This window comes from Lygodium microphyllum, chromosome 6 (genome assembly GCF_053477565.2).
Source record: "Lygodium microphyllum isolate KBCC chromosome 6, Lygodium_microphyllum_v1.1.10, whole genome shotgun sequence".
Lineage (NCBI taxonomy): Eukaryota > Viridiplantae > Streptophyta > Polypodiopsida > Schizaeales > Lygodiaceae > Lygodium > Lygodium microphyllum.
The window spans coordinates 2634469-2662419 of record NC_141140.1 but is presented as its reverse complement, the minus strand read 5'-3'; the positions used below and the strand labels follow the sequence as shown (position 1 = coordinate 2662419).

General features: G+C 41.4%; 1 protein-coding gene across 1 annotated transcript in view; it reads left to right on the top strand.

The window, feature by feature from the left end:
* PEX5 (peroxin 5) overlaps positions 1 to 27951 on the top strand; it is an 86087-nt gene that overhangs the window by 45223 nt on the left and 12913 nt on the right. The window contains exons 6-11 of the mRNA XM_087679206.1: positions 783 to 1025; positions 2330 to 2446; positions 2778 to 2939; positions 3055 to 3245; positions 6185 to 6434; positions 8338 to 8422. Of these exons, the coding sequence (XP_087535332.1) occupies positions 783 to 1025; positions 2330 to 2446; positions 2778 to 2939; positions 3055 to 3245; positions 6185 to 6434; positions 8338 to 8422 (1048 nt within the window). The remainder of the gene's footprint in view (positions 1 to 782; positions 1026 to 2329; positions 2447 to 2777; positions 2940 to 3054; positions 3246 to 6184; positions 6435 to 8337; positions 8423 to 27951) is intronic.

Below are 27951 nucleotides of genomic sequence, written 5' to 3'. Positions count from 1 at the left end.
GAAGGCTGCCTTTTGATGCATCTATGGGTGCTGCACATTCACTTATAGGATACAGTTCACCTGAGACTAAATATTACATTGCACAATACTAAGCCAACATGATACAACTCACTATGCCAGCCATATGATTAAAGGAAGAGGCAAATGACAGCAAGTGGGGAAATTGAACCCAAAATGTCACACCAAGTTTAACTGCAGTTGCTTTCTCATAACCAGGCTCAGTGATTCAAGTTGAATCTTCCATGTGTGACCTGTGAATGGTGAATATGTCCAATTAACCAGTATCATGTTAGCACTTGTCATATTAGATAACTAATACATCTCTTGCAACAAGAATAAAGGTTTCTATAAGGAGTTTTGGAAGGTTAGAATAAGGGCTTCTGCAATTTCTCTCCAGTAAATATTTATCATGTTGAGATGAGTGACCAGGGAGCTTGTCATTCCATCTTTGAGCACTGAATTGGGCCAAGCAGAAAACATAATCCTCATGCACAACAGCTTATAATATTAGCAGGGAGGCAGGCCTGTTGAATGAAGAATTTGAATGTATGGGAATGCCACTTTCTTGATTGCGGTATTGAATTGAATTACTGTGTTGATCAAGCTACAGTCTTCTGTTTTCTCTCACTTCCTCTTTGTAGATAATTCTGTATTTTTACTGTTTGTGTTACAAGTTTCACAGTTTGGTTTCTCTGTTCATAGTCCATAGTTCTGCCATTGGATTGCTATTAGGTTAATGAAATATGCTGGTCAACTGGCTTACATGATCTTTTTTTAAAAAGGTAAATGCCCTCTTGCATTCTCTGGATATAGAGTCTGAACTGGTTGGGGGTCCCCGAGGTCATTTCTCAGAGCTGGAAGAATACTGGAATGCAACACATGCTGGGAGGATTCGTAATGGCCATCTCAACAACGCAGATCAGTGGGCTGCAGAGTTCAATCAACAACATAGTCTGGACACAAATGAATGGGCCAAGGAGTTTCAACAGCAGCAAAGTGATGATTGGGCAGATCAGTTCAATGAGGTTTGTTTGTGTGTTTGCAGTGCTGATTCAGAGATTTCTGTTTTTGGTTCATAAACTGGTCTCAAAACCAAATTGAAACATCATTGCTCCAGAAAGATAGTATTTTCTCTGTTATTAATTGGTGTGCATGCACGTTTTGAAATCAAGCACTGGACAATATGGGTATGCCTTCTCTTTTGTAGTTTGGGATTATGTTAGAGATAAATCTATAAATGATGTGACTATATTTGCCTAGAGTTTAGCTGATTCTCACATGTAGACAGTTTGAAAAATCTGCAGCATTCATTAAGGTATAGCTAGCTACTTCTGAGAAATTTTCTTGTAATTTGCACACCACACTTCCCTCTTCTTCCAAAAAGACAACAAAAGTTCCCTAGCTTTACAGCAAGTATGAAACAATTTACTACTTCTTCCATGTGGTCAATCTCATCATCCAATGATTGCTCTTTTGTGTGAATTCAAGTTTCTCAGTTCTGGAAATTGCCTAGGTTGCATGTAGGTACTGTGCTTGTGCCAGCAGTGTGCATTTTAACAATTTGGATGCTCTAAACAAGCTTAATTGAATTTGGTGTTTTATGGTTTTCTTTCTTGTTGTCATATGATGATGGTAGGAATAGTGGTGTTGATGGACAAGTGTATCCTCTAGCATAAATAAATCATAGGCGAAGTATTTTAGATGGTCTGAGTCTCTACGATGAATGTATCTGGCAGGTAACTTCAGAAGTCATGCTTTTTACACAAGAATCTAGGGTATTGAGTGCTGAATTGAGGCATGAGTTTGGTGGAGTCGAGCACTATTAACAATATGCAAACTTGGAAAAACCACACCTGTAAGCAAAGCACAAACTGAGACAGCATGCAAGACTGAAAGGCTGGTGGATCTGGGGCTGAGTAAAAACACAGCTTTTCTAAATCTCTAGGGCCAGCCTGCACTGAGTTGAGGCTGTCATTAGAGTGAAATATAAGTATAAACCCTCTAGCTTGTCGACCCTTCCATAGACTGTATAGTCACATGAAGCAGAGCTGAGATGCAGCTCTCGACTACTCATCTAGTCAGATGGTTTGTCATTTGAAACTTGGTGCTGTTTTTCTTTCTTTCTTGGAGTGAGGGAGGTGCACCTTAATGGCATGTGTTCATTGATGCCTGTGTATAGGAGAGTTTTACATTCACAAGCTAAAGTCAAATTAAGTCTGATCAACAAAAAGGGCACATTAGTAACTCAGGTGCTTAGATCAATGATGTATGCTCCTTTGTCTTAGGGTGGATTTTATACAAAAGAGTGCTGTTTTTCTACTGTTTGCAGTTGCAGACAACCTCAAGAGGTCACTTACAGAATCAAAATGCTGGGAATCTTGCAACTCTTCAACAGACGAGATCACTTGTGGACACACTCTCACAAAATCAAGATCCAAAATTTCAGGTCAGGAATTCAATGAAACTCATGTCCAGGATTAACCGTTTTAAATGAACTTTCAGAAGACATAAGTTCATACTTATTAACCGAGGGCTTCAACAATGTTAAATTGATACCTTGTTGTCTTTGAATTTGGAGTTCAATGAGGTTTTGACTCTTGAAATAATAACCAAGCAAGAGCAGACTATTGCTTATGGAGAGTGCTCAAGTAGAATATAGTACTGCATTTGCTTGCCAAACTGCTGTACATAATTTTCTACATGAGAGTTCACAATTTGCAGCTTTCTGATAATCAAACTGTTAACACTTGATTCATGGGTTCATGTTTTTTGGGCAGAACTCCAGGTTTTTGCAGTTTGTGTCAAAGATGAGCAGAGGGGACCTTATTATAGAAGATAACCAAGTGAAGCCCAGTGAGAGTAATAGTTGGGCCAATGAATTCAGTAATCAACAGGAGAAAATGGAAGAAAAGTGGGCAGCTGAATTCACTGCAGGAGAGGTGATTATTTTAAGCAGTGCAACTGCTTGCTCTATTGTTTACTTTATTGGTTTTAGGTTAGTGGGAGTTATTTATCTGGCTAATGGAAAATGCATGATATTCTGTTATTTTACAGCATGCAGGTCGCAATCTCACTTGGGCAGACGAATACAATCATCCAGAGAGTCAAGAGGCAACAAGAAATGGTGATTGGGTTGATGAATTTGCAAAATTGAATATGGGAGACTGGGCAGATGAATTTGGAGATCAGTTTTCAAAGGACTTGACTGATGATATGAACAATAACTGGTTAAATGACTACGACAAGTAAGTTTCCAATTTACATTAAGTGAGCTCATTATGTTGGAATACCTAAGCAAGGAATTCTTGAACTCTAGCTTAGTAGGTTGTAAATTCTGAATCCAAGCACCTCTGTGATTCCACCATCACACCGAACATTTGGTGCAATGGAAGGATTTTGAAGAGGATGCCACATGGGTTGATGAAACTACTTTGTAAAAGAGTACCCCCAGTCCTTTTTGAGATGAGGACATCTTGATTAAGGCCGACATTCTGAGAGTTGAGATAGGGAGGACTTGGATCCAGCCACCTTTCTCTCTAGGACTGAAGATGGAGTTTTACTGCAGCCACTTCCTACATCTCTGAGGATGGATTTATCATCCTACCAGATTATATGGACACACACCTCCCCATGGTGCGTGAGCTGCTATTGAAAAGATGCACACGCCTCCAATCGGCTAAGGACAAAGCTAAGTAGATGGATGGATATTCCAGCAAAGGATAGGATATGTCAGCTCTGTGGCTAAGAGCCCAAGACGGAGAAGTACTACATATATAGATGGTGCAGTGCACTATGACATATGGGGAAAGTATCATTGCCTCTTCCATGAGAGCATTGGACATCTCTGTTGTGTCATGGAGTGTCAGGACCGGATATGTCTAGGGTTTTCTTCTTGGAGCTACAATGGTGTTGCAAACACTATTTCAAGACAGGAGACCAGCTTGCCTAGAGGGACCTAGGCAAAGAGCAATGCCAGATTTCATGAATCTTCCATACCGGATTCTTCAAGCACTAGTTCAATAGACACTGAGTGATCCCATCAGACTGCTTCTACTCCACACCTTGGAGTCACACGAGATAGGGCCATTGCACTTTGCCAAGTATCATAACCTTGACCACGTGGTCCACAATTGAGGGGCCCATACCATAGTCAGATCAGTGCCATCATTGAGAGACATAGAAGACTCACTCCCCACGGACCACATCATAGCCGGGATCACGTGCTGACCTTGAGATTCAGATAGGAGCTACTTTATCTAGATATCTTGTACATACAGTTTTAAGATTTGGATCTTTAGATGTTTTGATAGTTCGAACATGCAAATGAGTGTATGATCTTTGGGACAAATGTGATTTCTCACTTGCAGCGAGATGGATAGAGAAACATCATGTATGTTGACATAATGAGAGTATGCACAGGCAGATCAGGGCCAGACAGCAGGCCAAGGCAGGACTGGAGATGAAGTCAGGGGGTTCCTCTTAAGTCCAGAGCGAGGGAAGGACTAGATACTAGTTAAGGGAGGTAGTGTTGGTCACCCAAGCCTAGGCCACATCGTCTTCATGACAGAATGAAGAAAAAAATGAGTGTCTGTTTGTTATGCAACATACGATGAATGCAGTTACAGGAAAGGGGACACATGATGATGTGAACACCATATTGGGGAATATGGAAATTTCCCATAATTTTGGAACGCATGGTCAAATCTTTGGATTTGTCATAACTTGAAAAATATAACTCCAAATCGAGCGCTCTATAGCTCAATAGATTCTGTTTTTCAAGCGCTTTCCAATGATAGGTCACATCATATAGTTTTGAGAAACTTATGGGCATGTTATTTGGGTGCTATCTTTTTAGTATTCAAAAAATGGGAATTGGGAGATTCCCAAACTCACTAATATTGTGTTTGTATGGTATGTCAATTCAGGTGTATCTAATCAAATGACCAGATCTTTGTTGTATTCCTGTTTCTGGCATCTCCTTTATAAAATTTTATCCTCATTTTGTCATTGCTGTTGGAGATGTCTCAAATCATCACTTTTTTTTTACCTGGCCCCTCCAAGGTGAGGCAACAGCATTCATCTAAATCTTTGTTAAAAGAGAAAGAACTCTTTTAAGATTGGATGGTAGTATAGGAGTGCAGGGGTTCTTTTAAAAGAAAATTAAAGAAAAAAAAATTGCTCCCCCGCCCTCCATGGGCTGAGAAGCAATCATCTTCTCCTGTCAATGCCCTCACAGTCTCATTATCTTTTGTCTCAGCATCATGTAGCATGCTTTAGACCCCCCCTGTACCTAGGATGCTCTTGAATGCTGCTACCCCTCTGCTGTCTGTTTGCTCCCCACAAATACCTTGTATGCCTACTACTTCAATCATTTTAGCTGTGTTAAGACTCTTTATACCAATCAAATACATTCATCAGCAGGAGATAAGATGCATCAACCAATCTTCTTGATTGGATGGACCTAGAGAACTTGCAATCAGCCACCAGGTGCATGGAGACATCAGGAGAGGAATGTTTCTATCAAATGAATAGACCACTCAAATACGGAAGGGAAGCTCTACCGTGCTTCCAGCATCTAACGTGCAAAGGGACAACACCTAGGGCAAATATCAATCTGACAAGAATACCCAGACCACCTCAACCCATTGTCACTCATCCACCTAGCGACTCACCCATGGCCAGTTTTAATTGCAGGCCCTTGGTCATGTTCAGTGGCAGGAACCTGCAGCATGGCAAGCACTCACATATAGCAGAAATGGAGGAGCAGCTGGTGAAGAGGATGGCCAGGTGAGGGTAAGTAGTGGCAAGGATGACAGTAGGTGGCCTGAAGGCTGCAATCAAGCCAGACTAATGAGTTGGACATCGTAACATGGCCAATGTGTGGCATGGGAGATGTGACAATATGGACAGGGGTGGATGTGGGAGAGGGCATAGGAAGGAGGGACCGTATAACATCAGCAGGTTGACACAAAAACAAGGTCAGTAAATGATGTGGCAGGTTTGACGATGCAAGATGTGGGTGTGGTTAGGAAAGTGGGAGCAGCTGCAAGACAAAAAGTTTTTCATTTTTAGTCAGAACTCATTTTTCATTCTTTGCATGTTCTGCCATATATGCTTGTTGTTTACATATGCTTCATGAATGTTTTCACATGTTTGATGCCACCAATCCTTATTGTTTGACCAGGTACGTTGAAGAACAAATACAAGGCGAGCAAAAGCTTCCGTCGTCTTCAAAGTGGGTTTATGTTTTTGCTGATCAGAATCCTTATGTTGGACATCCAAATCCATTGAAGGAGGGTCAAGAACTGTTTCGACGTGGACTTTTGAGTGAAGCAGTTTTGGCCTTGGAGGCGGAAGTTATGAACAACTCAGACAATGCTGAGGGTTGGCGGTTATTGGGCATTACACATGCAGAAAACGATGATGATCGACAGGTTAGAGGGAAATTTCTCATGTACCTATTTTTAATATATCCTATTTTAGGAAACTTTTAAACTTGCCTTGAACTGGTGGAACCTTTACATGCAAACACTTGTATCCAAACTACATGAACATCCGCCTCAGATGCCTTACTGTGGTGAAAACCACAAGATCATAAGAGCTGAAAATATGAAGATACAGGCAAGCACAAGAGGACAAGACCTGAATGTGAGCAACAATGGAATATGAACTAGATGGGATAAAAGTACAAGTGGGTGCCTCTTAGTACAGCATATCAACCAAGAAAACCCTAAATGGCTGGTCACCCAAAAGTGACTAGGCATCCAAATACAAGGTCTACTAACAAAAAAGGCCCCAAAGCCCAAGAAGCAGCTAGGACACTCCAACGCCCACCTATACTATAGGTCAACTGAGGAGTGAACATACCAGTGACGTCCCTACTTCTAACACTCCCTCACAACTCCAGGATGGGAGTCGTGAATCTTTAGACAGATCCTATCTGCTCTGGGAGTCTGTGCCTCTGCACCACATCTCCCAAGCTGTGCTACAATCTTCAAGAAGATATTGTAGCTTCACCTTTGGAGATGTTTGTGAAGTCCCTACTTCCAACACTCCACTGCAGCTCCACGATGGTGAACCCTTAAGATATAGACAAATCCATCTGCTTTGGGAGTTCATGCCTCCACACTGAAACTCCCAATGTAAGCTACAATTTTCATGAAGAGATCAAAGCTCAGGGTGGGTGGCCTACCTTGCAGATTCAATGGCCAGCCATTAATGCAGTGACCCATGATGTGATGTGGAGATATACATCTCAGAGACAACAATTAATATGCAAATAAATTTCCACAGTCATAAGTGTTATGCATTTGTTTATAAATAATAACACAGCATAAATCGACCCAATGCATCAGGTTCTAGTCAAATGATAAGAAAGAGACAATTTCAAAGGAAAGTGATTGATTACATTATGAAGTGTGTTTGCATGCAAAGGCTTCAGTAAGCACTGGGTACAATATAATGGGGAAGGAAAGATTGGGCATAGAGATCAAATTGCAAGCTGAAATCAACAAACAGTTGAGAGCCACGGTATTACCTGAAATTGATATTGAAGAATGACTTCTGAGAAAGCCTCAGAGTTCTCCAAACTTGAGGCCATGATCCTGAGAAGTGACCAGCAGCAGTTCTGGAACAACATCAGTTTGTTGAAAGAGGTAGAAGACTCCAGTACGTAGGAGGAAAAAACACTGCTCCAGCAGTCAAGAATCCTGGTCTTCAGAGTTGTATTGAACCACTCACAACAGAGGCAGGCCTGGTTGTCTTTTAAAGAGGAGGGGGCATGGACAGCTACCACCTGTTTAGGATAATGCAAGATGTGAGGCGTATGCAATATTTTCCATTTTCAAAACATTCAATCATGCCCAGTCTGTAAAAATGTGACCTGCTTTTTATTCCAATGAATGTTTAGATTAACATCTTGCAAAATGGGAATGCTTTTTAATGTGTCCCAGAAAGGAAAGTGGTGGTATGCACACCCACTTGTGTACACACAGAAAAAAATCCTATTCACATGAAAATAACTGACCAAATGCAAATGTATCTTGGCAAAGATCTCTGGCCTTATGCTCCAGAGAAAGTGAAGTGCAAAGGTGGAAGCAAACCAAATATGGGCTCATGAGTTTTTTGGCACGAGCCATAGCACCATTCAGCGTTTGCTTAAAGTACTGGTAGTCCTCAGAGAAAGAAAATGGAAAGCCCATAGCTCTAACAATGTCCCTTATTTTCATAAAAGCCCATGTTCTTGCCTCCTCAACTATCCTTTGTTTTTGCTAAGTATATAATGCATGCATCTATGGAAAGTACTTTGAATTTACACTGTTTCTACTTTTCAAACAGGCTATTGCTGCTATGGTGAAAGCAAGAGATGCAGATCCAACTAATTTGGAAGTACTGCTGTCACTTGGTGTCAGTCATACAAATGGTATGTGATTGCACAAAGAAATTGTGGGGTTGTAAAGAGATTATTAAATGCTGAGTCTCGTAAAGTCATTGGCAAGAATGCAGATTCTGAGCTCATAATTTGGCACAGGATTAGAGTATTTGCAAGTCAAGTTGAAAATTATGAAGTTTTTTTGTGTCTTTAGAACCACTTAATATTCCTGGGTGCTATTTAATGACGCTGCTTGTTTGACAAAGTTCAACCCCCCTGGAGTTTATTTCTAGATTCATGTTACTAATAACAAGTGTGCATCAAGCAAGTAGAAAGTTGTATTAATGTCTACAAGAGGCCTTCGATCTATGAGACAAAAGTAGGTACATCTGAAACTCAAAGAACACTCTACTTGTATCAATGCCTACAAGAAGCCTTTGGCCTATGAGACACAAATAGATACATATGAAATTCAGGGAACTGTGATGTTTCCCAAGTAGAGGAAAGAAAACATATCTCAAAAGACACATCTAGCTAGGAAAGTGGCACCCACCAATGTGTAAGTGGTAGCTACTCAATGCTGGCTACCAGGAACACAGAGGTAGCTACTTGGAGAGTGGTAGTTAGCTGAGTAAAAACTAGAATTCATTGTTCAACTATGTAAGTCTTGCACTTGAATTGGCACGAGCATCAATAGTTGATCACTTGTTTTCCAAAATAGAAGATTCACATTTCAATGGTCCAACTTTAAGATTCACATTTCAATGGTCCAACTTTAAGATTAAAGACTCTGGATTTGCAACTGCAAGTGACAAACATATGAACTCCCATGTCAATTGTCATAAAGGCTACAGGTAGATGAAGCAACAAATGGCTGGGAGAATTAAGATCTAAAATCTGACACATTTGCTAATATAGCAGTGCTAATTAAGCATGGGACTTATATGGCAGTTTGCAGAAGCAGCCTATGAGACCATAACCAATACAACTGGTATCATCTCACCAGACAAGAAGAGATAAAATTTATGTGTTAGTTTACATGGTATATTGGAATGAGATGTATGGAAACTGAAAAAGTTGGAAAAAAGACCTAAGTTTAAAAAGATCAAGAGTGTAGGGTATCTCCCCTTAGTCTATGGAATCCACCAAGACTCTGCAAGCTACCTCCGACTGAGTCATCGCACCAATCTGCCTCTGTACCGAGCTAGCATGATGCGAATGTCGCGCATATGGGCACGCCTATGTTGCCGTGTAGGTACTCTAGGGCATCATGCTCTGCGTAGCGTTGTAGCTCTATCAATTGTGATGCCTCCTGATGTTGTATCTCGGTAACGCCTATCAGTAGGAGATGTAGTGTTTGGGGTGGTTGCGGCTGGGGGTTAAGCTACGCTACAGTAGTCTGTAATTGCTCTCTGGAGGGGTGGAGGATGCTGGAGTTGCCTCCTATCCTGTAACAGTAATGCTTTGCGTCGTTGGAGCTCCAGCAAGAAAAGGCCTAAACATCTTTGGTCCTCATAGTCCATCACTCGTCTTAGTGGTCCAAACTCCTCCTTAAAGAGGCAATGATAGCGGCCTCGGATATCATAGTATACAGTATATCTACAAATGTAGTGCTCCTCCGTCTCTGGCTCCCATCGACAAAGCTGGCACATCCTCTCATCGGCTGCAATATGGCTCCATCGACTCGTCTCAATCATCAGCTGATGCAATGAGGTGTGGATCTGACCAATAGCAACTCGGAGTCCGTGGGACAGTTGAGCATCCATGTATCTAGGCCTCACTATGAAACCATCATGAGAAAGTTGCAAGAAGTGGCTTTGGTATTGTGCCGTTTTCGTGCCTAATGGGAAAGGGGGCTTGGACCAACTCCTTTCTATCTTCACTTTATTGATGTCTACCCTGATCACACTATTCAGCTCTGCATGACTAAGGCTCAAAGTAGGGCAGTTGAGGCTGTAATCAAACGGTGGTAGTCTATCTGTACTCATGCCATGCAAATTCAGCCACGTGCTCATGTGTGCATACCAATTGTAAGGCGACTCAGAAGATGAAGCAGAATTCTTGAGGAATACAGTCTGACACTCCAAGGGTACGAGATGCGTTTCACCTCCCAGCCTTGCCTAGTTAATTGCTGGCCACTCTCATCGTGATCCGATTGCCAGCCGTCAAATCTTGGTGAGTCCTACTATTCTTGGACACTCTTTAATTCTAGGCTCCCCTAAACCCCGTTCGGGCGCCCAAGTCCCGGGACGGTCATGCCTCGTGCATGTTTTCCTTAATTTACCTTATAAATATAACATTTCCTTCCCCTTAAGAATTGGTTTCGTCCTCGAAAACGATACTTGGAAGGTCTAACTGTAAATTGGGAAACCTTTTTTTTAAGGTACTTACTCGCTCCCATGTTGAGCTTTCTTCTGAACAATCTTTCCACTTAACCAAACATTCTTGATAAATAGTATTCCTTGTTCATCTATTACGAACATTTAATATTCTTTCTGGTTCATGTGGATTAGATTGGTCATTTAATAGCTCCTCAATATTATCATTTAAAATTAAATTATCCAAATCACCCAGCTTCTTCCTTAACTTACTTACATGAAAAACTGGATGTATTTTACTACCAGCAGGTAGTTGGAGCTTGTAAGCCAGTTTTCCCACCTTTTTAAGTAGTGTGAAAGGACCACAATACCTGGGTGAAAGCTTTGGACATTGTCCCGTTTTCATGGTTTTAGTTTGTTCAGGCACCTTAAGATAGACAAATTCTCCTTCTTTAAAGGAGATGTCTCTTCGGTGAGGATCTGCATATGCTCTAGCTCGATTTTGAGCTTTTTTAATATTTTCTTGAGTAAATTTTAACATACTATTCATATCCTCCAAAAAATCCTTAGTTGCTTGAACCTTTTCCTTATGCAGTCCTACTGCATAAGGAGCTCTGGGCTGAAACCCATACATTAACATAAATGGACTATATCCAGTGGAAGAGTGCTTGGTACTATTATATGCAAACTCTGCTATCGGTAGATACTCTTCCCAATTAGTTTGCCTTTTACTTACATATGCCCTAAGCATATCTTCAAGGATTTGGTTAACCCTTTCAGTTTGCCCATCAGTTTGCGGGTGATCCGCTGTACTCATGCTAAGTTTAGTATCCAACTTCCTAAATACCGCACGCCAAAATTGACTATCAAATTTTCTATCCTGATCAGAAACTATATTTGCTGGAAGGCCATACAATCGGTAAATGTTCTCTACGAACAATCTAGCCAATTCTGGTGTTTTAACATCAGTTGAAGTTGGAATGAACCTAGCCATTTTGGTTAACCTATGCACAATCACCCACACAGAGTCGTGCCCCCTCTGTGTTCTGGGTAAAGCAACAATAAAATCCATGGAGATACTCTCCCATTTTCTCAAAGGAATCTCTAGTGGATGGAGAAGTCCTTCCATCTTCAATCTTTCAGCTTTATTAACCTGGCATTTATTACATTTGACCACATAATCAAGGACGTCCTTATTCATTCCAGGCCAATAGAACTGCCTTTTAATAAGACTATAAGTCTTATTAACTCCTGGATGTCCCGTGCTAGGGGTATCATGACACTCAAAGAGTATCTGGCGCCTTATTTCTGTATCTTTCGGGACACATACCCTACCCTTGTAGAGTAAATAACCATTATCAATGGTAAAATTCTTCCACTTGAATCCGGTTTGAGCAACTCCTAATGCTCCATTTCTTTGTTGAACATCCTCAGATATTCCTTCCTCAGTAGAAGTACTTTCATTTGGATCCCCATTTTTTATTGCTTCCCATATGTTGGAATATGCCGGATCAACCTGGCATTTTCCTTTTAAAGATTCAAGCAAGTTGGAAGTGAACTGAGTAAAACTCAATTCATTTATGATGGGCATTCTGCTGAGTGCATCAGCTACTATATTATACTTTCCTTTTCTATATCTTATCTCATAGTCGAACTCTTGGAGGAGTTCGGCCCATCTGGCTTTACGCTTGTGTAAATCCGGTTGATCATTAAGCTACTTAATGCTTTCATATTCCGATAAAATAAAAAATTTGGCACCGTACAGATAGTGCCTCCATTTCTTCATTGCATGTACTATTGCATACAGCTCCCTCTCATAAACAGAATAATTCTGTTTTGCACGGTCTAATTTCTTGCTTTCAAAAGCAACTGGTCGACCTTCTTGTAATAAGACCGCGCCTATCGCCTTATCACTGGCATCAGCTTCAACCACAAATGGTTTATTGGGATTCACTATTAATAATACTGGAGCTGTAGCAATAGTTACTTTAAGTTTTTGAAAACTTTCATTTTGGTCTGTTCCCCAATTAAAGCTCTTTCCTTTCCCTTTAAGTTGGTCTGTCATTGAAACAACTATTTTGGCATAATCTCGAATGAATCTACGATAAAATCCAGATAAACCTAGGAAGATCTGCAGCTCTTCCAGGTTCCTTGGAGATGGCCATTCAATAATTGCCCTAACTTTTTCTGGATCCATTTTGATTCCTTCTTTCGAGATAATATGCCCCAAATATTTGACCTCTTGTGCAAAGAATTCACATTTAGTTTTCTTCGCATAAAGGGAATGTGTTCTTAACAGTTGGAATACTAATTGTAAATGTTTCAAATGTTCTTCTCTTGATTTACTAAAGATCAAGATATCATCCAAGAAGATTACTACAAAATGTCCTAGATAGGGCCGTAAGACACTATTCATCAGCTTCATAAAGGTAGCTGGTGCATTAGTGAGGCCAAAAGGCATCACCAAAAAATTATAATGCCCGTATCTAGTACGAAATGCTATCTTAGGAACATCCTGTGCCTTAATTCTTACTTGGTGATAGCCTGATCTTAAATCTATCTTTGTGAATAATTTTGCCCCTTGTAATTGATCAAAAAGATCTTCCATTCTGGGCGTAGGAAATTTATTCTTCACCGTTATTTTATTAAGTGCTCTATAATCAACACAAAGTCGCATAGAACCATCTTTTTTCTTTACTAATAAAATTGGCGAAGCCAAAGGTGAATTACTGGGTTGTATAAATCCTTTATCGAGGTAATCCTTAATTTGTCTTTCAACTTCTTGGTGCTGCGTTTCACTTAACTTATAAGGTGGTTTAGAAATAGGGTGAGTATCCTTATTTGTGTCAATTGGGTGATTTATGTCACTCCTATCTAGTGGAAGGGTGCTTGGTAAATCAGAAGGAAACACATCTTTAAATTCATCTAACAGACTACTTAATTCATTATTTACATTCAACTCACAAACATAAGAAAATTGTTGCTTTATATTACAAAAAGTAAAAGTGTTTTGTACAAGAAGAGACCATAACATGTATACCTCACAAACTTCCTTCTTTATCAGCTTTTGCACCTCAGTGGAACACAGCAAAGGATTATCAGATACTTCATGTTCACCTTGAATAACAAAAGTCTTACCATCCCTTTCAAATTCCAGTGTATTATGATGGTAACTACGTTTTAAGGATGGTTCCAATCCCCATAGCTAGTCCCTCCCTAGAGCAATATGAGCTCCTTCCATGTTCATAATTTGGAAATCAAGTTTATCTTTATATCCTTGAATCTCAATTTCCAAATTGGATACCATTGTATCCCATATTTTATTATCTTGACCTTGCATCATACGAACAACATATTGATGCCCACTCTTTTGTTGGGGAAGTTGCAATTTTTTGACAAGTGCATAATTTATAAAATTATGTGTAGTAGAGTCATCAATCATGACTCTAACCCTCTTTCCAGCTATCAATCCATGCACTCTAACTAAATCATGTGGACCAAAGGTAGGCTGTCACATAGAAGTTGACATACAACACTTGTGTTGTACATCCATGTGCAAGACCTCTAAAGATTTATACCTTTCATGCCCCTTTAATTCTAAGGTCTGCACTACATGGATTTGTTTGTCTTTTCCCTTGCCCTTGTCCTTATCCTTTCCTTTGTCTTCCCCCTTTTTCCTTTGAGGGCAATTCCAAGCAGCATGGTTAGGGGATAGGCAATTGAAACATAACTTTTCTTTTTTGGCATTATCAAAGTCGTCTGGACTTAATTTTGGCCTTACATATTGTTTCTTTTCAAAAGGTTATTTTTTACCCTTAAAAAATGGCATTTTCCTTTTAAATTTGCCCACAAATTTTGAGGTTTCCAACTCCTTAGACTTGGGCTCCGTATCAGTGAGACTAGTGAGTGTACCTGGACGCATACTATCTTCATTGATTAATGCAAATTTAATTGCCTCTTCTAGCGTCTTAGGTGAACTTCTTTTTACTTCCTTTTTACAGGCTTTATCTAGTCCCCTAATGAATCCTCTTGTCTTTTGAAATTCATCTATTCCTTCCAATTTGAGGATTATCTCACGATATTCCTCCAAATATGTCAGCAGGGGTCTTCCCTTTTGTCTGACATAATCCCAATCTTCCCAATTTCTTTCCATTTCATTTTCAGGAAGGAATTCTTTCAAAAAGACGGATTCAAATTGAGCCCAAGTTTCAGGTATTTTATTTGCCTCCTTTAAAGTTTGCCACCATTTATACGTTTTGGGCCCCAAAGTTAAACTAGCCTCCAATGCTTGGAGATGTGGTGGAGTATTTTTAAGTTTATGTAAATCTTCCCATTTTTGGAGAAAATTAAAGATTGTATCTTTATTTCTATCTTTTTCCTCCCCGTGAAACTGAGGGGGTTTCATATCTTTTAGAACTGGATTATCCCTCAACTTGTGGTGGGGTTCCTTAGGATCTCGCATAGTCACATCTAAATCTTTCGATGAAGATGGGATATCCGAGGTTTCTATCTTATTTTTATCCCTTTCTAACAATAAAGTTAATTGAGATTTTATTTCAGTGAGTGTTTGAGTTAAAAATTCCATTTGAACCCCCTGAGCCTGCACATGAGCAGTAAGATCATCAAATTGTTCTCGTGTAGCAAAGAATTCTTCCCACTGTTCTTCTTGCATCTCCGTTTCATGGGGATCTACCATAGGGTGGTCCCCAGAACTAGAACTCTCCATTACTCCCTCTTTCTTTTTTTCTGCCATTAATACACTGGAATTGAAAAGCAAAGATAAAAAATTTGCATACAAGGTAAAGTACTTCCCTGATTATAATGGCAGGCAACTGTTGCTGGTTTTGTAAATAAACCCGAAGAGTAAGGAACAAATTTTGCCTTCCCGGACTAAAGTAGTAAACCAGTCATGCTGAAAATGAAGTTTTGTGGCAGAAACGGAAGAATCACGGGAACGACCGGTATATCTTCTAGGTATTAAGCAGATTTGAGTGACTTCAGTCAGCTGATAGCGATTTAAGTCCTGGCTTCAGTCGGGTGGAAACGATCCTATTATAAAACTGCGCCTCGAAGACAGTCGTGTGACGTGTAGAACCTGAAGTACCATTTGACGCTTTCCGCCACGGCTTACAGCAGTCGCCTCACGCTTTTCGTCACACGCCTTTCGTCTCCCTGCTACGTGTGACACTTTCGTGACGTGTCACGACCACAGCTTACAACTTCGTGTGGTGACCAAAAACGACTGACGGATGACGTGCGGCGACCTTAAACGACTAAATAGTGACGTGTCAGTCGAATTGTCTGGCCCTTGCGCTTGTAATCGCCTGAAAAAAGGCTTCACTAATGACTAGCAAGATTAGAACCTGACGGCTCCAGCAAGATTCGATGGCGGCTCTGATACCAATGTTAGGCGACTCAGAAGATGAAGCAGAATTCTTGAGGAATACAGTCCGACACTCAAAGGGCACAAGATGCGTTTCACCTCCCAGCCTTGCCTAGTTAATTGCTGGCGACTCTCATCGTGATCCGATTGCTAGCCGTCAAATCTTGGTGAGTCCTACTATTCTTGGACTCTCTTTAATTCTAGGCTCCCCTAAACCCCGTTCGGGCGCCCAAGACCCCGGACGGTCATGCCTCGTGCATGTTTCCCTTAATTTACCTTATAAATATAACACCAACACTGTCTATCTCCCTTTGTTGCAAGCTGTCTTGAAGACTCTAGTGCTAATCTAGGATATCGGTCTTTAGGGAGTTGCCATATCCTTTGAAGGAAAGTAATTGCTTGGAATAATGTCTCAACTACCATGGGTGTAGTGCCTAATTCTTCCCGGATGATCTCCTGTGGTATTGAGGCTTTTTCCCTTATCATACGTGCTATCATCATGACTAGCGATCTTTCCATGTGTTCCCAGGCATCATAATGTTGTGCTTCCGGTCCATCACAGTCCATAAGTGGCATCCGTCTAGTATGATAAAGGCTTGGGCCCCAAACGGCTGCCCCATAGAGCAGTGTGGGCTTAACTAAAGTGTCAAAAAGCCACAATTTGGTACGAGGCTCTTGAAATTGTATGTGTGCACATTGCTGCTCTAGTGACCCCGAGGTATACATATTGTCTAACTATTTCCACAGGCTGGTTGTCATACATAAAGTAATGCTCTGAGCGTGTCACCCAACCTGTTGAGGTGTTAAAGACCATGACTTTAGTCTTTCCGAGATCAACCTTGAGACCTTTCTCTTCACAAAACACATGCAATGCATCCAGATGCCGTTGTAGTCCCTCTGGTGAATTGGAGATAAGCACCAAATCATCAGTATATAACAAAATTGGTATCAGTACCCCAGCCAAGCTGGCTCCCGTACCACCCCATCTCTGCATATAATCGGAGATCTCGTCAATGTACAGTCCAAACAGCAAAGGAGAGAGGGGATAGCCTTGCTTTATGCCCACCGTACTAGAGACGGAGTTTGTTGTGCCTCCAGGCACTCCTACTCTCCCTTTCACAGTTTCATACAATGCATAACCTGTGGGACCCCAATGGCTCACAACCTTTGCATGAGTCTTGCACGTGGCATAGTATCAAAGGCTTTGCGGAGGTCCACAAAACAATACTAGATTCTTTGCCTTCGTGATTGTCCCTCCTCAATCAAGACCCTTAGCGTGAATATATGGTCTAGCGTATTGTATCCCTAGCGGAAACCGGCTTGTCTTGTAGACCGTATTCTCTTTGTTTCAGCCCACCAAGGCAACTCATGCTCCACAATAGAGGTGTATATCTTTGCTAGCATATGGCCAATCATAATAGTGAGGTAGTTGTTAGCGACCAATGAATCTCCACTCTTAAAAATCGGCACTATTGTGTGGTCACACCAACTTACTGGAAACCCCTCACATATGGCTCTATTGAAGAGATTTGCCAAGATAGGAGCCAGTGCATAACATGCATGTGCAAAATGCTATGCCACAAGGCCATCTTGATCATGTGCCCTCCCATTCTTCAACCTCCAAATGGCATATCTCACCATCTTTTCGGCAAAGAAACCGCCCTGTGTTGGCCTAGAGTTTGATGGACAGGGTATTTGCTCTTGTGATGGAATATTGTATAGTGCCTTAGCATGTTCATGCCAAACCATAGGTGATGTAATTGGATTGGGGATTGTCTCCCGTGAAATTTCCTCCATGCTCTCTTGTTGTCCTTGCTCAGAAAGAGCTGATACATCTCTGACTCTAGTTTGGCTAAATAATCTCTCTTCTTTTTTCGCACAAGATGACGCAAGACATTCCGTGCCTGCTTATGTGTGCATGTCCCTATGTAATATCTCTTTGTAGGCGGATCCTAGTCTGTCTGCACTCATCATCATACCAAGCATTTTGAGGGGCAGTACCATTGCGTATTGCAGTAGGGCCCATCTTATATGGAAATGCCTCTGAAGTTGCAACATGTAAAACCTTCGCTGAATATCTAGTGGCATCTTCCAATGGTTCATGTTGGTCTAGCTGACTTAAGCCATCTCGTGCTACATCACTATAGATGTGCGACGTTTGCTCTAGAAATTCATAATGCGGGAATGCGTATGATTGTGTGCATGTTTCTTGTCTCTGACTATATGCTAGAGTAAATTTTAAGATTGCATGGTCAGCCGCTATACTGATTGGCTTATCAGATATCTTGAAATCCTCAATTTCTGGAATTAATGCTAGCGAGCCCATTACATAGTCCACCACATTGGCCCCTTTTTTGCTGTTCCAACAAGTGAAGGTATCCACTCCCGGCCATCTTAATAGGCCATTGAATATAGCCAATCCATGAGCACTTCCCAAAGCTAGCAGATGGGATCCAGATACTGTCAACACCTTATCTTGAGATGTCCTGGCAAGCCCTAGTTCATCCAAAGCCAATTCCTTAAACATTTCATGTTCAGTATCGTAAAAAGCAGATTGCTCATTTCCTGTTCGAGCATTAAAGTCTCCCACTAGTAGTATGTCCCCAATACTTGCATATCTCGTAATATCTTCATGTAGTACTTCAAATGGTGATCCCTCCCCAATAGCAAATGTTGAAGAGGTAGGTGGGAAGTAGCATACCGCAACATATAGATCCCTTGGGTGTCCTATCCTTAGCCTTACCCACATGTATCTAGCATGCATATCTCATGACACCACGTGAATCATGTCTTGGAGGCTCTCACGATAAAGAATAGCCACCCCTCCTGACCCCCTGGTTCCTCCTGGTCTACGGGGTTGAGGTCTGTATGCGCTCTCCCACTTGTATCCCACAACATCCGGTAATCTAGAATTTGTACACTGACGTGTCTTTGTATACATAGCCATATCTATCCCACGAAAGGTGTCCTCAAAATAACTTGCATCGAGTCTCATTGAACCATTACAATTCCAAAGGGACATCTTCAACGTCTCATAGTTCTTGTACTGTCATTGTGACCTCTGTTCTGCTATGATTATTGTGCCATCTCTATACATAGCATACTTGCCTTCTTTACGTGTCTCTAGCACTTTTGGCATGCAAGCCCTTTTGTGCTCTAGCTGTGCGGGTGGGAGATCCTCATCGAGGTAAATCTTTTCACCTTCAAAGCCTTTCTTTTTGATAAGAAGGCCCTTTTGCTATCCATGTCCCCAAATTTCAGCATGAGGATCTGACATCTTTGGCCATTTGGATCACCTATCCTCCAAGCATCCATAATGCATGTCTCGTCTGCACCCATCTCAGCACAAAGTGTTTTAGCGTCCTCTTGGGGGTTTTCTTTTTTAGTCCATCTCACCACACATACACGCAATGCACGGAGTTTCCTCTTTGCTTCCTCCTCTAGTGTTGCATTCATCATTTCTACTTTGTTCTGAGGCACCCCTTTGTTTCTTCTGACTACCTCAATCCATTGTGCATTTTCATTCACTGTTTGCTGAACATTTTCTACTTTCTTTTGAGTTCCCTCTACCACATTCACCCATGTGTGCATGTCTTTTTTTAAACTCTCCACCTCTTTCTTTAATTCTGGTGCATCTAGCATTGTTGTTTGTGCATCCATCATTGACTTGTATGTCACTAATTCATTCTTACATGACTCTAACTACCTTTTGAGTTTGGCAATCTCCATGTCCTTGGCTGCTATGCGTGCATTTGTATCGGATTTCAATGCATCCATATCTGCTTTCCAAGCGTCCCTTACTATGTTCAAGGTAGGAGAAGACATCGTTAGAGGTGTTTGCATGCCGTTATGCAAGTGAGCCTTCCATCTCCGCCTCTTTGTCAATGTGGAAACCACATCAATAACATCTTGCTTATCCGTCTTCAATCCCATAGGCTACGTACGGTCTTCAAGAAGCTCTCCCATCTCGTTCTGAAGTGCAGGATGAGCTGCTTGCAAGAATAACTCCACTTTCTCCGAGTTTAGGGATATTTTCTCAAGTGCATCCAATTGGTTGTATTGCTCTTCAAACTTCCGCAACAACTCAGAAGCAACAAGTCCTTTGTTGGACGGATAGACCCACTCTCTGAATGTCTTTTGCATAGCAATAATATTCATCTTTGAGCATCTTCTCGAAAACATTCCAGTTTGAGACTTGCACAAATAAATCAGTCGCTCTAACCCATAAAGTAGGCGTGACAAGCTGTAGGAAATAGTTGCTTCAATTGGTAGGAACTCCGAAGAAGCGCATCTAGCTTTCAAAGCCTTTAAGATAGGCTGAAACATTCCGGCCATCAAATAATTTGCACTTACTTACCACAGCCTTGATCGCTTTGGTTGCATCATGTGTATGCTCTTGTTCTTGATGCAACATTTGTTGTTGATCCAATTGTTGCTGATGTAATTGCTGCCGCTGCTGCAGCATTGATAACTGCATCTGTTGATTCTGCATTATAATGGCTGAAGAAAGAGTTTGCAATAAATTATTTATCTCATCGGTCGAAAAGGAAGAAGCACTTGATGATGAAGTGGGTGGAGTATTCAAAGAGTCTCCCATCTCGATAATCAGAAGCGTCGCTTCCACGTCGGGTTCACCAGATGTCGCATGGAAATCACGCGATGGTTTGTGAAAGTCGCTCGCTGCAGGGACGATTTTCAAGATGGGAATAAATGGATTTCAATATTAACAACATAACATGAGAACTAAATCATAGAATTGATGAAAGGAATATTTAAAGTTTGGATTCATAAAATAGAGTAAAAGCTATGAATAAGTAGTATCGACAACTTTTAGCTCGTGATCCAGGTTTGTATTGATTTGGACAAAGCTGCATTGTTCTTCACCATGACAAGGTCACCTTTAGAGATTCTATTTGTCTTGCAAGTCCAATAAATCCCATAGGAAGAAAGGGGATTATAAATGTGAGTTGTAGATGATCTCAATGGCAACAAGAAGTATATATCAGGAGTAAACAGATTTTGGTTCATTGAAATATGTCGATCACTTCAATTGTCGGTTGTAAGCATTGCCTTGGATGAGTCGCCATGGGAAGCCATGTCACAACAGTCAGCGTCTTAGTCGTCTACTCTTCCGTCTCCTACATTTGCACATGGAAAAGCATGCCTTGGGTCCGCGATGATTAGGTCACGAGAGCTCCATGTTCATGGCCAATCGGGCCCCATGAGCATGTTGCTAGTAGCTCTAACCACGAGGTTTGCCATGGCAACAGCCTTGACTTTGGAAATACGATGAAGCCTTGTCTTCCAATATCGCTCTCCCTCTCTCTCGCGGATCGGAAGGTGAAGATTAGGACGAGTATTCTCGCACAAAGGGGAGCCCAAACAAGCACGATACCGTGGTGGAAGAGATGGCGCAAACACAGGTGTTGTGGCCACAGGATTGCACACTGTGATGGAGAGGATGGCCACATGAGTCGAGTTCTGTATGCTATGATGGCGATAGAGCATAGGGGCGGTTGTTTCTTCTCCTACGGCTTCGTCTTCTACGTTCGTATCGATTAGTGCCACCTTTGTTACCTTTAATCTTCGACTTCATACACAGAGCTCGTATTCCTTAGTCCACTTCTTCGTCGTTCTCCTAGTTCTTCTTCTGCTTCGCTTCTCTCTGCACTTTCTTCGTCACCAACTCGTTGTCTTATCCTTTGTCAGCAGCTTCGTCTTCGATGTCTTCAACGGAGATCCATCGTCAACTTCATCGTCTGTGTCTTCCCTCCATCGTTGACGCTTTACTTCCTTGTCACCTTCTTTCGGCCTTCTCCTTTGTCTCGCGTTCAATCCTGACTTTGGCTTCGACTTCAAAGCTTCGTCGTCAACTTCAACACGTCTTCATTCTTGTCTTTTACTACATCACCTTTGTTCCTTCCTCCCGTCGTCGACCTCTATAGGCTTCGTTGAGCTCTTTTGTCGCAACAGCTTTATCTTCGTCTTGCGTCGTCTTGTTTCTCCTTCGTCTCTCCCGCTTCAGCATCTCAGCAACTTCCTCCTCCTTTTTCAGCTTTGGCTCTTTCGACGCCTTATATGCTTATTGGTCACACTCAGTGCTTTTCCTCAACAAAGCTTCAGAGAAAAGCTTCTGTTAATCATGACGTTGACATCAAGGCTTTCGTTATAATGTTGCCTCTTTTTCTGAAGCATTGTTGCATCAAGTCTTTCGTCATCAATCTGCCCGTAATGCTCCATGGCAAAAATATTAACAGTCTAATCTTATCCATGCTAGTAATCCACGTTCATCAGAAGGTTGAAGGTGGCCATTGGTAGGGGTAGGTGGCCTCTAGATTTTTAGCTCCTGCATCCATGTGTCTTTCAAGTGACCATCTGATGATGTCTCTGATGACATAATGGCAGGAGGCAAAGGATGTATTAGTTTGGGAACAACTATGAGTTCCCTTTTCGATACCAAGATTGTCCCTGCGTCATTTTCGGTGCCACAGTAGTTAGCAGCAAAAATCAAAGTGATAAGGTGACCTTGGGCAAAGTGTTCAAAACCATCCACTCCATATTCATGTGCCCTTACAATTCATCCTGCTCTACTATGAACTTTATTTTGATATTCAAACCCCATGTCAACCATTCAGTTAGTTTCCTCAAGTAGCTTTATCCAATAACGTTTCCATCAAGGCCTATTTAGAATTTTGAAAGGAAGTCTAGCAATAGGCAATGATCATAAGATAGGTATTGTAGGAAGAACTGGGAGTGGAAAATGAACATTGGTCTAGGTTTTCTTTAGAATTGTTGAAAAATCTGTTGGTGGAATAATCACTTTTGATGAAGACAATATTACTTCTATGGACTCAAGGTTCGGGAGCCATATTCATGATCTTGCCAAAATAACCTTATCTTCCATGCAATGTGCCTTAACAAAAACATATGCTTTGAAACAAAACTTCGTGCTTATGCACTTATGATTTAAGAAAATACGAAATATTGGATCCATGATATATAACCAATCAATCAATGCTCCACACAAAGATTATGAATGCACTGAAAAGAATGTGCCTAGCCTAACTACATGTACATGTGTGTCATGCAAACACAAAAGATACACACAATGGAAAATAAACTCTTAATAACACTGACTAATGTGATCAATTTCTTGGCGGAAAATTCCGCCCTCAGCAAGATATGGCTGTCCCAAGACCTACTCTGCAGCACCAATTTCAAGATATCTCTTTGTGCGTTGCTTGGATGAAAAAACGTCCAGCACAAAAGTTATAGATCTTGTTATTTCCGATAATAGTGGGCCGTTTTTAGAGATCGTCTTTCTATCATGAGGTATTTTAAAAATGGACTCACTATGTCTATTTTAAGAAAAATAGCTTTTAAAAGTATACTCTTAACTTGTTGTCCATGCAACCACCTTAAGGAGAGTTCATTAGATTGCCTTGGGTCTCAACCTTAAGATTGACTTCCACACAAAAGCTTGTGTAATTTTAGACTTTAGAAAGAGAAAATCACTTCTCTCCTCACTTCCAGAGGATCACATCTCTCCTCTTTCTTAGTGAGAGGATTACCTCTCTCGTCTTTCTTAATGAAAGAAAATACCTTAAACCTTGACTTGTAAGGGAGAGGATGATCCCAAATGAATGCAATTCTTATTACATAGAAGTTAACGTTCCCAGGCATCCTCGGATGCATACATAAATACATATACATAATGCTGATGCACTTCCTATTCTTAGAACTCAATTCTTCTTCATTTATGTGTAACTCCTTGGTTCTTGTATTCACTCTTACACTTGGCAGACACTTCTTTCCCCCTTTTATAACTTGTATTGTCTATACTAGATATTCCCGTCACAGTGCTCTGATCACCCAATTAAGTAATACACTAGGAATACTGGTCTCTAAATGGTCTCATGGTCATGCTAGATCATCATCAACACTTAAAGAAAAGCCAGTCATTAATTTATTGACATAAATTTATTAAATAGAGAATTCGTAATAAGCAATCAATTTAGTGACACCTTGTCTGTTGAATATTGTCCATGTCTTTTGAGATTTTTTCTATAACAATTCTATTTTTTTGGCATTTTTTACGAGCATGACCAACATTAAGTGCTGGTCCACTAGCTTTTTGGCATCCATTTGGAACAGGTTGCTCAGATTTGGGGATTATTGGCTATTTATAGCCTGTCCCTCTCCTCACTTCATGATCATTATCTTGCTTCTTCCTTGGCAAGTGCACACTTGAACTCTGTCATCTTCCTCCGTCTTTGGTGATGCTATCATCATTGGCCTGATTTAGTAGCCTCATTCATGTTGTGGGTTGCATGCAGAGACTGATCAATCCATCATCATTGTATAACATTCTTCTTCAGTTAGTGCAGTATGCTTATTATCTTTTTCTTCCTCTCTCTCTCTCTCTCTTTCTCTGTCATGAGGACATGTATTTTTGAAACCTCACTTAACATGTGAATTAATTTTTAATCACATGGTTAAGTAAATGTTGCATATGTGAGGTGTAACTAGGGTTAGAGTAAATTAAAGGCTGATAATGCTGGAAAAACCATTTGGGAAGGTTGCCACTTGTTAAAAATGCCCATGCAAGACTGAAAAACATCTTTAGAGGTTGGAGGGAGGCATTTTTGGGGGATTCAGCCTGCAAGAGAAAGGGAGGAGATGTTGTTGGTTTGATTTGCAGCCATTGGAGGACCTTTTGAGGCAGCCAGGGGCTGGAGAAGACCAATCAACAATAGGTGACAGCATCTACAGGTTGTTGAGATAGGCCAGCAACAGTAAATGACTGATTTTCTTCAGTTCTTTACATCTACATGCTGTTGTGGCAGGGCAGCAGCTGCATTTGACTGATTTTCAGTAATTCTTCGCAACAAAACTCTGAATTTTCTCTCTCTATAGCTTTCTCTCTCATCTCCTAGCCATTTCACAGCCTTGCTTTGAAGTTCTCAGCATTTGGATCCTTGGAGGTTAAGAAATTGCAAATTTCTCTATTGTAAACTGTAATTTACAGCAAAAATTAGGGTTTAGTAGGAGCCTTGGGAAGCGTGCCAGAAATTGGAAGCTCCAAGACTTGGATTTTTCAGGGCTGAAGGTGAATTTCAGCTAAATTTAAGTGGAGGACTATCGAGCCATTGAATTTGAGGCATTTTCCATCTCCAACAAAGCGGGTGAATGCCAATTAAGTGCCCGAATCAAGGGGCAAATCAGATTGAAGACTTGCTGGTCACTTTGGACAGCAAGGGGAGTTTGGATTGCAAAGAGGATCGGGAGGATCCCATTGTAAATCAACTTTTTTTTCAATAAAGCTAAAGAAACACTGAAAGGGGCGCCAATTTTGGGGCCAATCGGGTGTGGATTGTCCAAGATCAATAGGTAAATTTGTATTTTCAGATTTGCATTAATTGTTTGCTGCTGTAATTAAGTTGTAATCAAGGATTTACCACCCATCCACGGAAGGAAGGCTGGTTACACACACACACACACACACACACTCTCTCTCTCTCTCTCTCTCTCTCTCTCTCTCTCTGTGAGACTGTGCTTTTCTTTGCGTTTGTGTTTCTCTTCCATTGCGCACTCTCACATGGTATCATGGCCTAAGTGAGGACACAGTATGACGATTTATTCCAAGTGTAGGTTCTCATCACGGAGGAGCATCCAAGATTTCCAAAATGCAGATTTGCAGCTTGTGTTTACTGTGTTTATAGCCCGAACATGTGGTCCACTACCTGTTTGAATCCCCAGGTAGCCAGGTGACAGTCTCTAGGGACCAAGCAAGAGCTTGCTTGCATTAGGAGGCATCAAAATTTGTGTTTTGCTCAAAATGCAAATTTTATGTTTTTGCAAGTGTCCATTTCCTTGTGTCGGCGTCAACATATTTCTATAGGTGACAACTTTTTGTTGTGGGCGACATTTGTTTTGTGCAAGTGACGACCTCTTGGTGGCAAAGCGACAGTTGTTTCTATGTCAAATGCAACTTTCTGGGAGATTGCAAGTTCGAAGATGTTTTATCACCAATTCTTTGTTGACTCAAAGGATGAGGTCTCTATTCCTTTCTTTGAGAGACGGAGAGATTTTCGTGCTGGTTAATGCGACGAACAAAGGTCTCATAGCCCATTTGTACGAGATCCCTCTCCTCCCCATTCTCTTCATGTTTCACAAAAGGCCCGTTCGATTGGCCTTCATATGCCATTCATATCACCCTCGATACAGGTGCCTGTACTCCCTTCTGTGCCCAAAGAAGACCGGCTTGATGGTTTCAACTACTCGCTTTGGTCGTGTAAAGTGGTGCGTATGCTTGATGCCTTTGAAATTTGGGAGTTTGTTACCCACCCTATTCCTTGTCCAGTGGAGGATCCCACTGTTAGATCATCGATGGATCTTGTGGCCTTATAAGATCGGCTCAACTCTAGAGTTTTATCTTTCCTCTTTGTGAGCCCACATGATATTGTCCTAGTGCATGTGCATAGGTTGTAGAAAGTAGCGGAAGTGTAAACAAAGCTTGCTTCTTTGTACCATTAGAAGACATTTGCCCATCGGATTACTCTCGAGAAGAAATTACGGATGCGTATTGATGATGATTCTCCTTCCATGAATGATCATATCAATAGGTTGGAGGACATGAGGGATGAGCTTGCATCTCTTTGTAGGATGATCTCTTCAGAGGATATGACTATGATTCTTTTGACTCAGTTGCCATCTCCCTGGTTTGATGTCTTCTACACGAGCCTTCTTACATCGAGGACCCGTGAGAAGCTTCTATGGAAGGAGCCTGCCTCTCTTGTTTTGAGGCATGATGAGCATGCCAAAGAGGTAGCCAATGGATCCACCTCCACCACAACTTTTGTTGCAGGTTTGAGATGGGGGAAGAAGAAAGGGAGGTCAAAGACTAAAAGCAAGGAGAGTTTTTCAGGCTTTGACTTCAACTCAGAGAAGCCTAAATGCCCATATTGTAGGAAGGGGGCACATCCAGAGGAGAAATGTTGGAAGAAGTACCCTCACCTTCGTCCGGGAGCAAAGGATGGAGCTAAAATGTCTGAGCCTTCTACCTCTACTCCACGGGTTACCCATGAATTAGTGTTCCTTCATACTGTTGTCTTGGAGGAGCCTTCTTCAGCGGTTGCCTCATCTTCTGAGAGGCCTTGGCTGGTTGATAGTGGAGCTTCTAGTCATATGACTGCATGAGGTGATTTGTTGTAGGATTTATGCCCATCTGAGGGTCCTATCAGTGTTAGTGACATTGTTTTGGTGCCTATTTGTGGTGTTGGCACTTTGCCTTCATTGCTTGGCCACGCGTTGAGCTTCCTTTCAAAGGCCTTTTATGTTTCGGACTTGGGCTTTCCACTCCTCTTAGTTTATGGCCTTACTAGGCTTGGTACTTGGGTTGTCTTCACCACGCAGGTTGTTTGTATTGAGGATTCTTCTATAGAGACTGTTATCATGTCATATTGGTAGGAGAGTGGGCTTTACCGGCTCCATTCTCCTTCTCTTATGTAGGGTCCTCTGAGGTAGTTGTCTATTGCTACACCTGTTTCCGCATGTGCACCATCTTTTCCATAGGCTCCTTTCCATCCCCTACCCTCTCCTTCGATGGTTCCCTCATACCCCCCATCCCTTTTAGAGGGGGATGCTCTTGATGATGTAGCTGTGGATTTCCTAGCCCCTAGTGTTTCAGAGGGGGTTTCGTAGGATCGTGAGAAGCTTCTTCATATCGGCAGTCTTCATTGATGGACTTCATCGACATTGTCATTCCTCTTGCCACCCCAATATCCATTTCTTCCTTGGCCTTCCACCACATCTAGGATCTGAGAGAGGGTGTTAGCAGTCATGCTTGTCATGCCTTGTCATCTCTTGTTGGTGAGCCT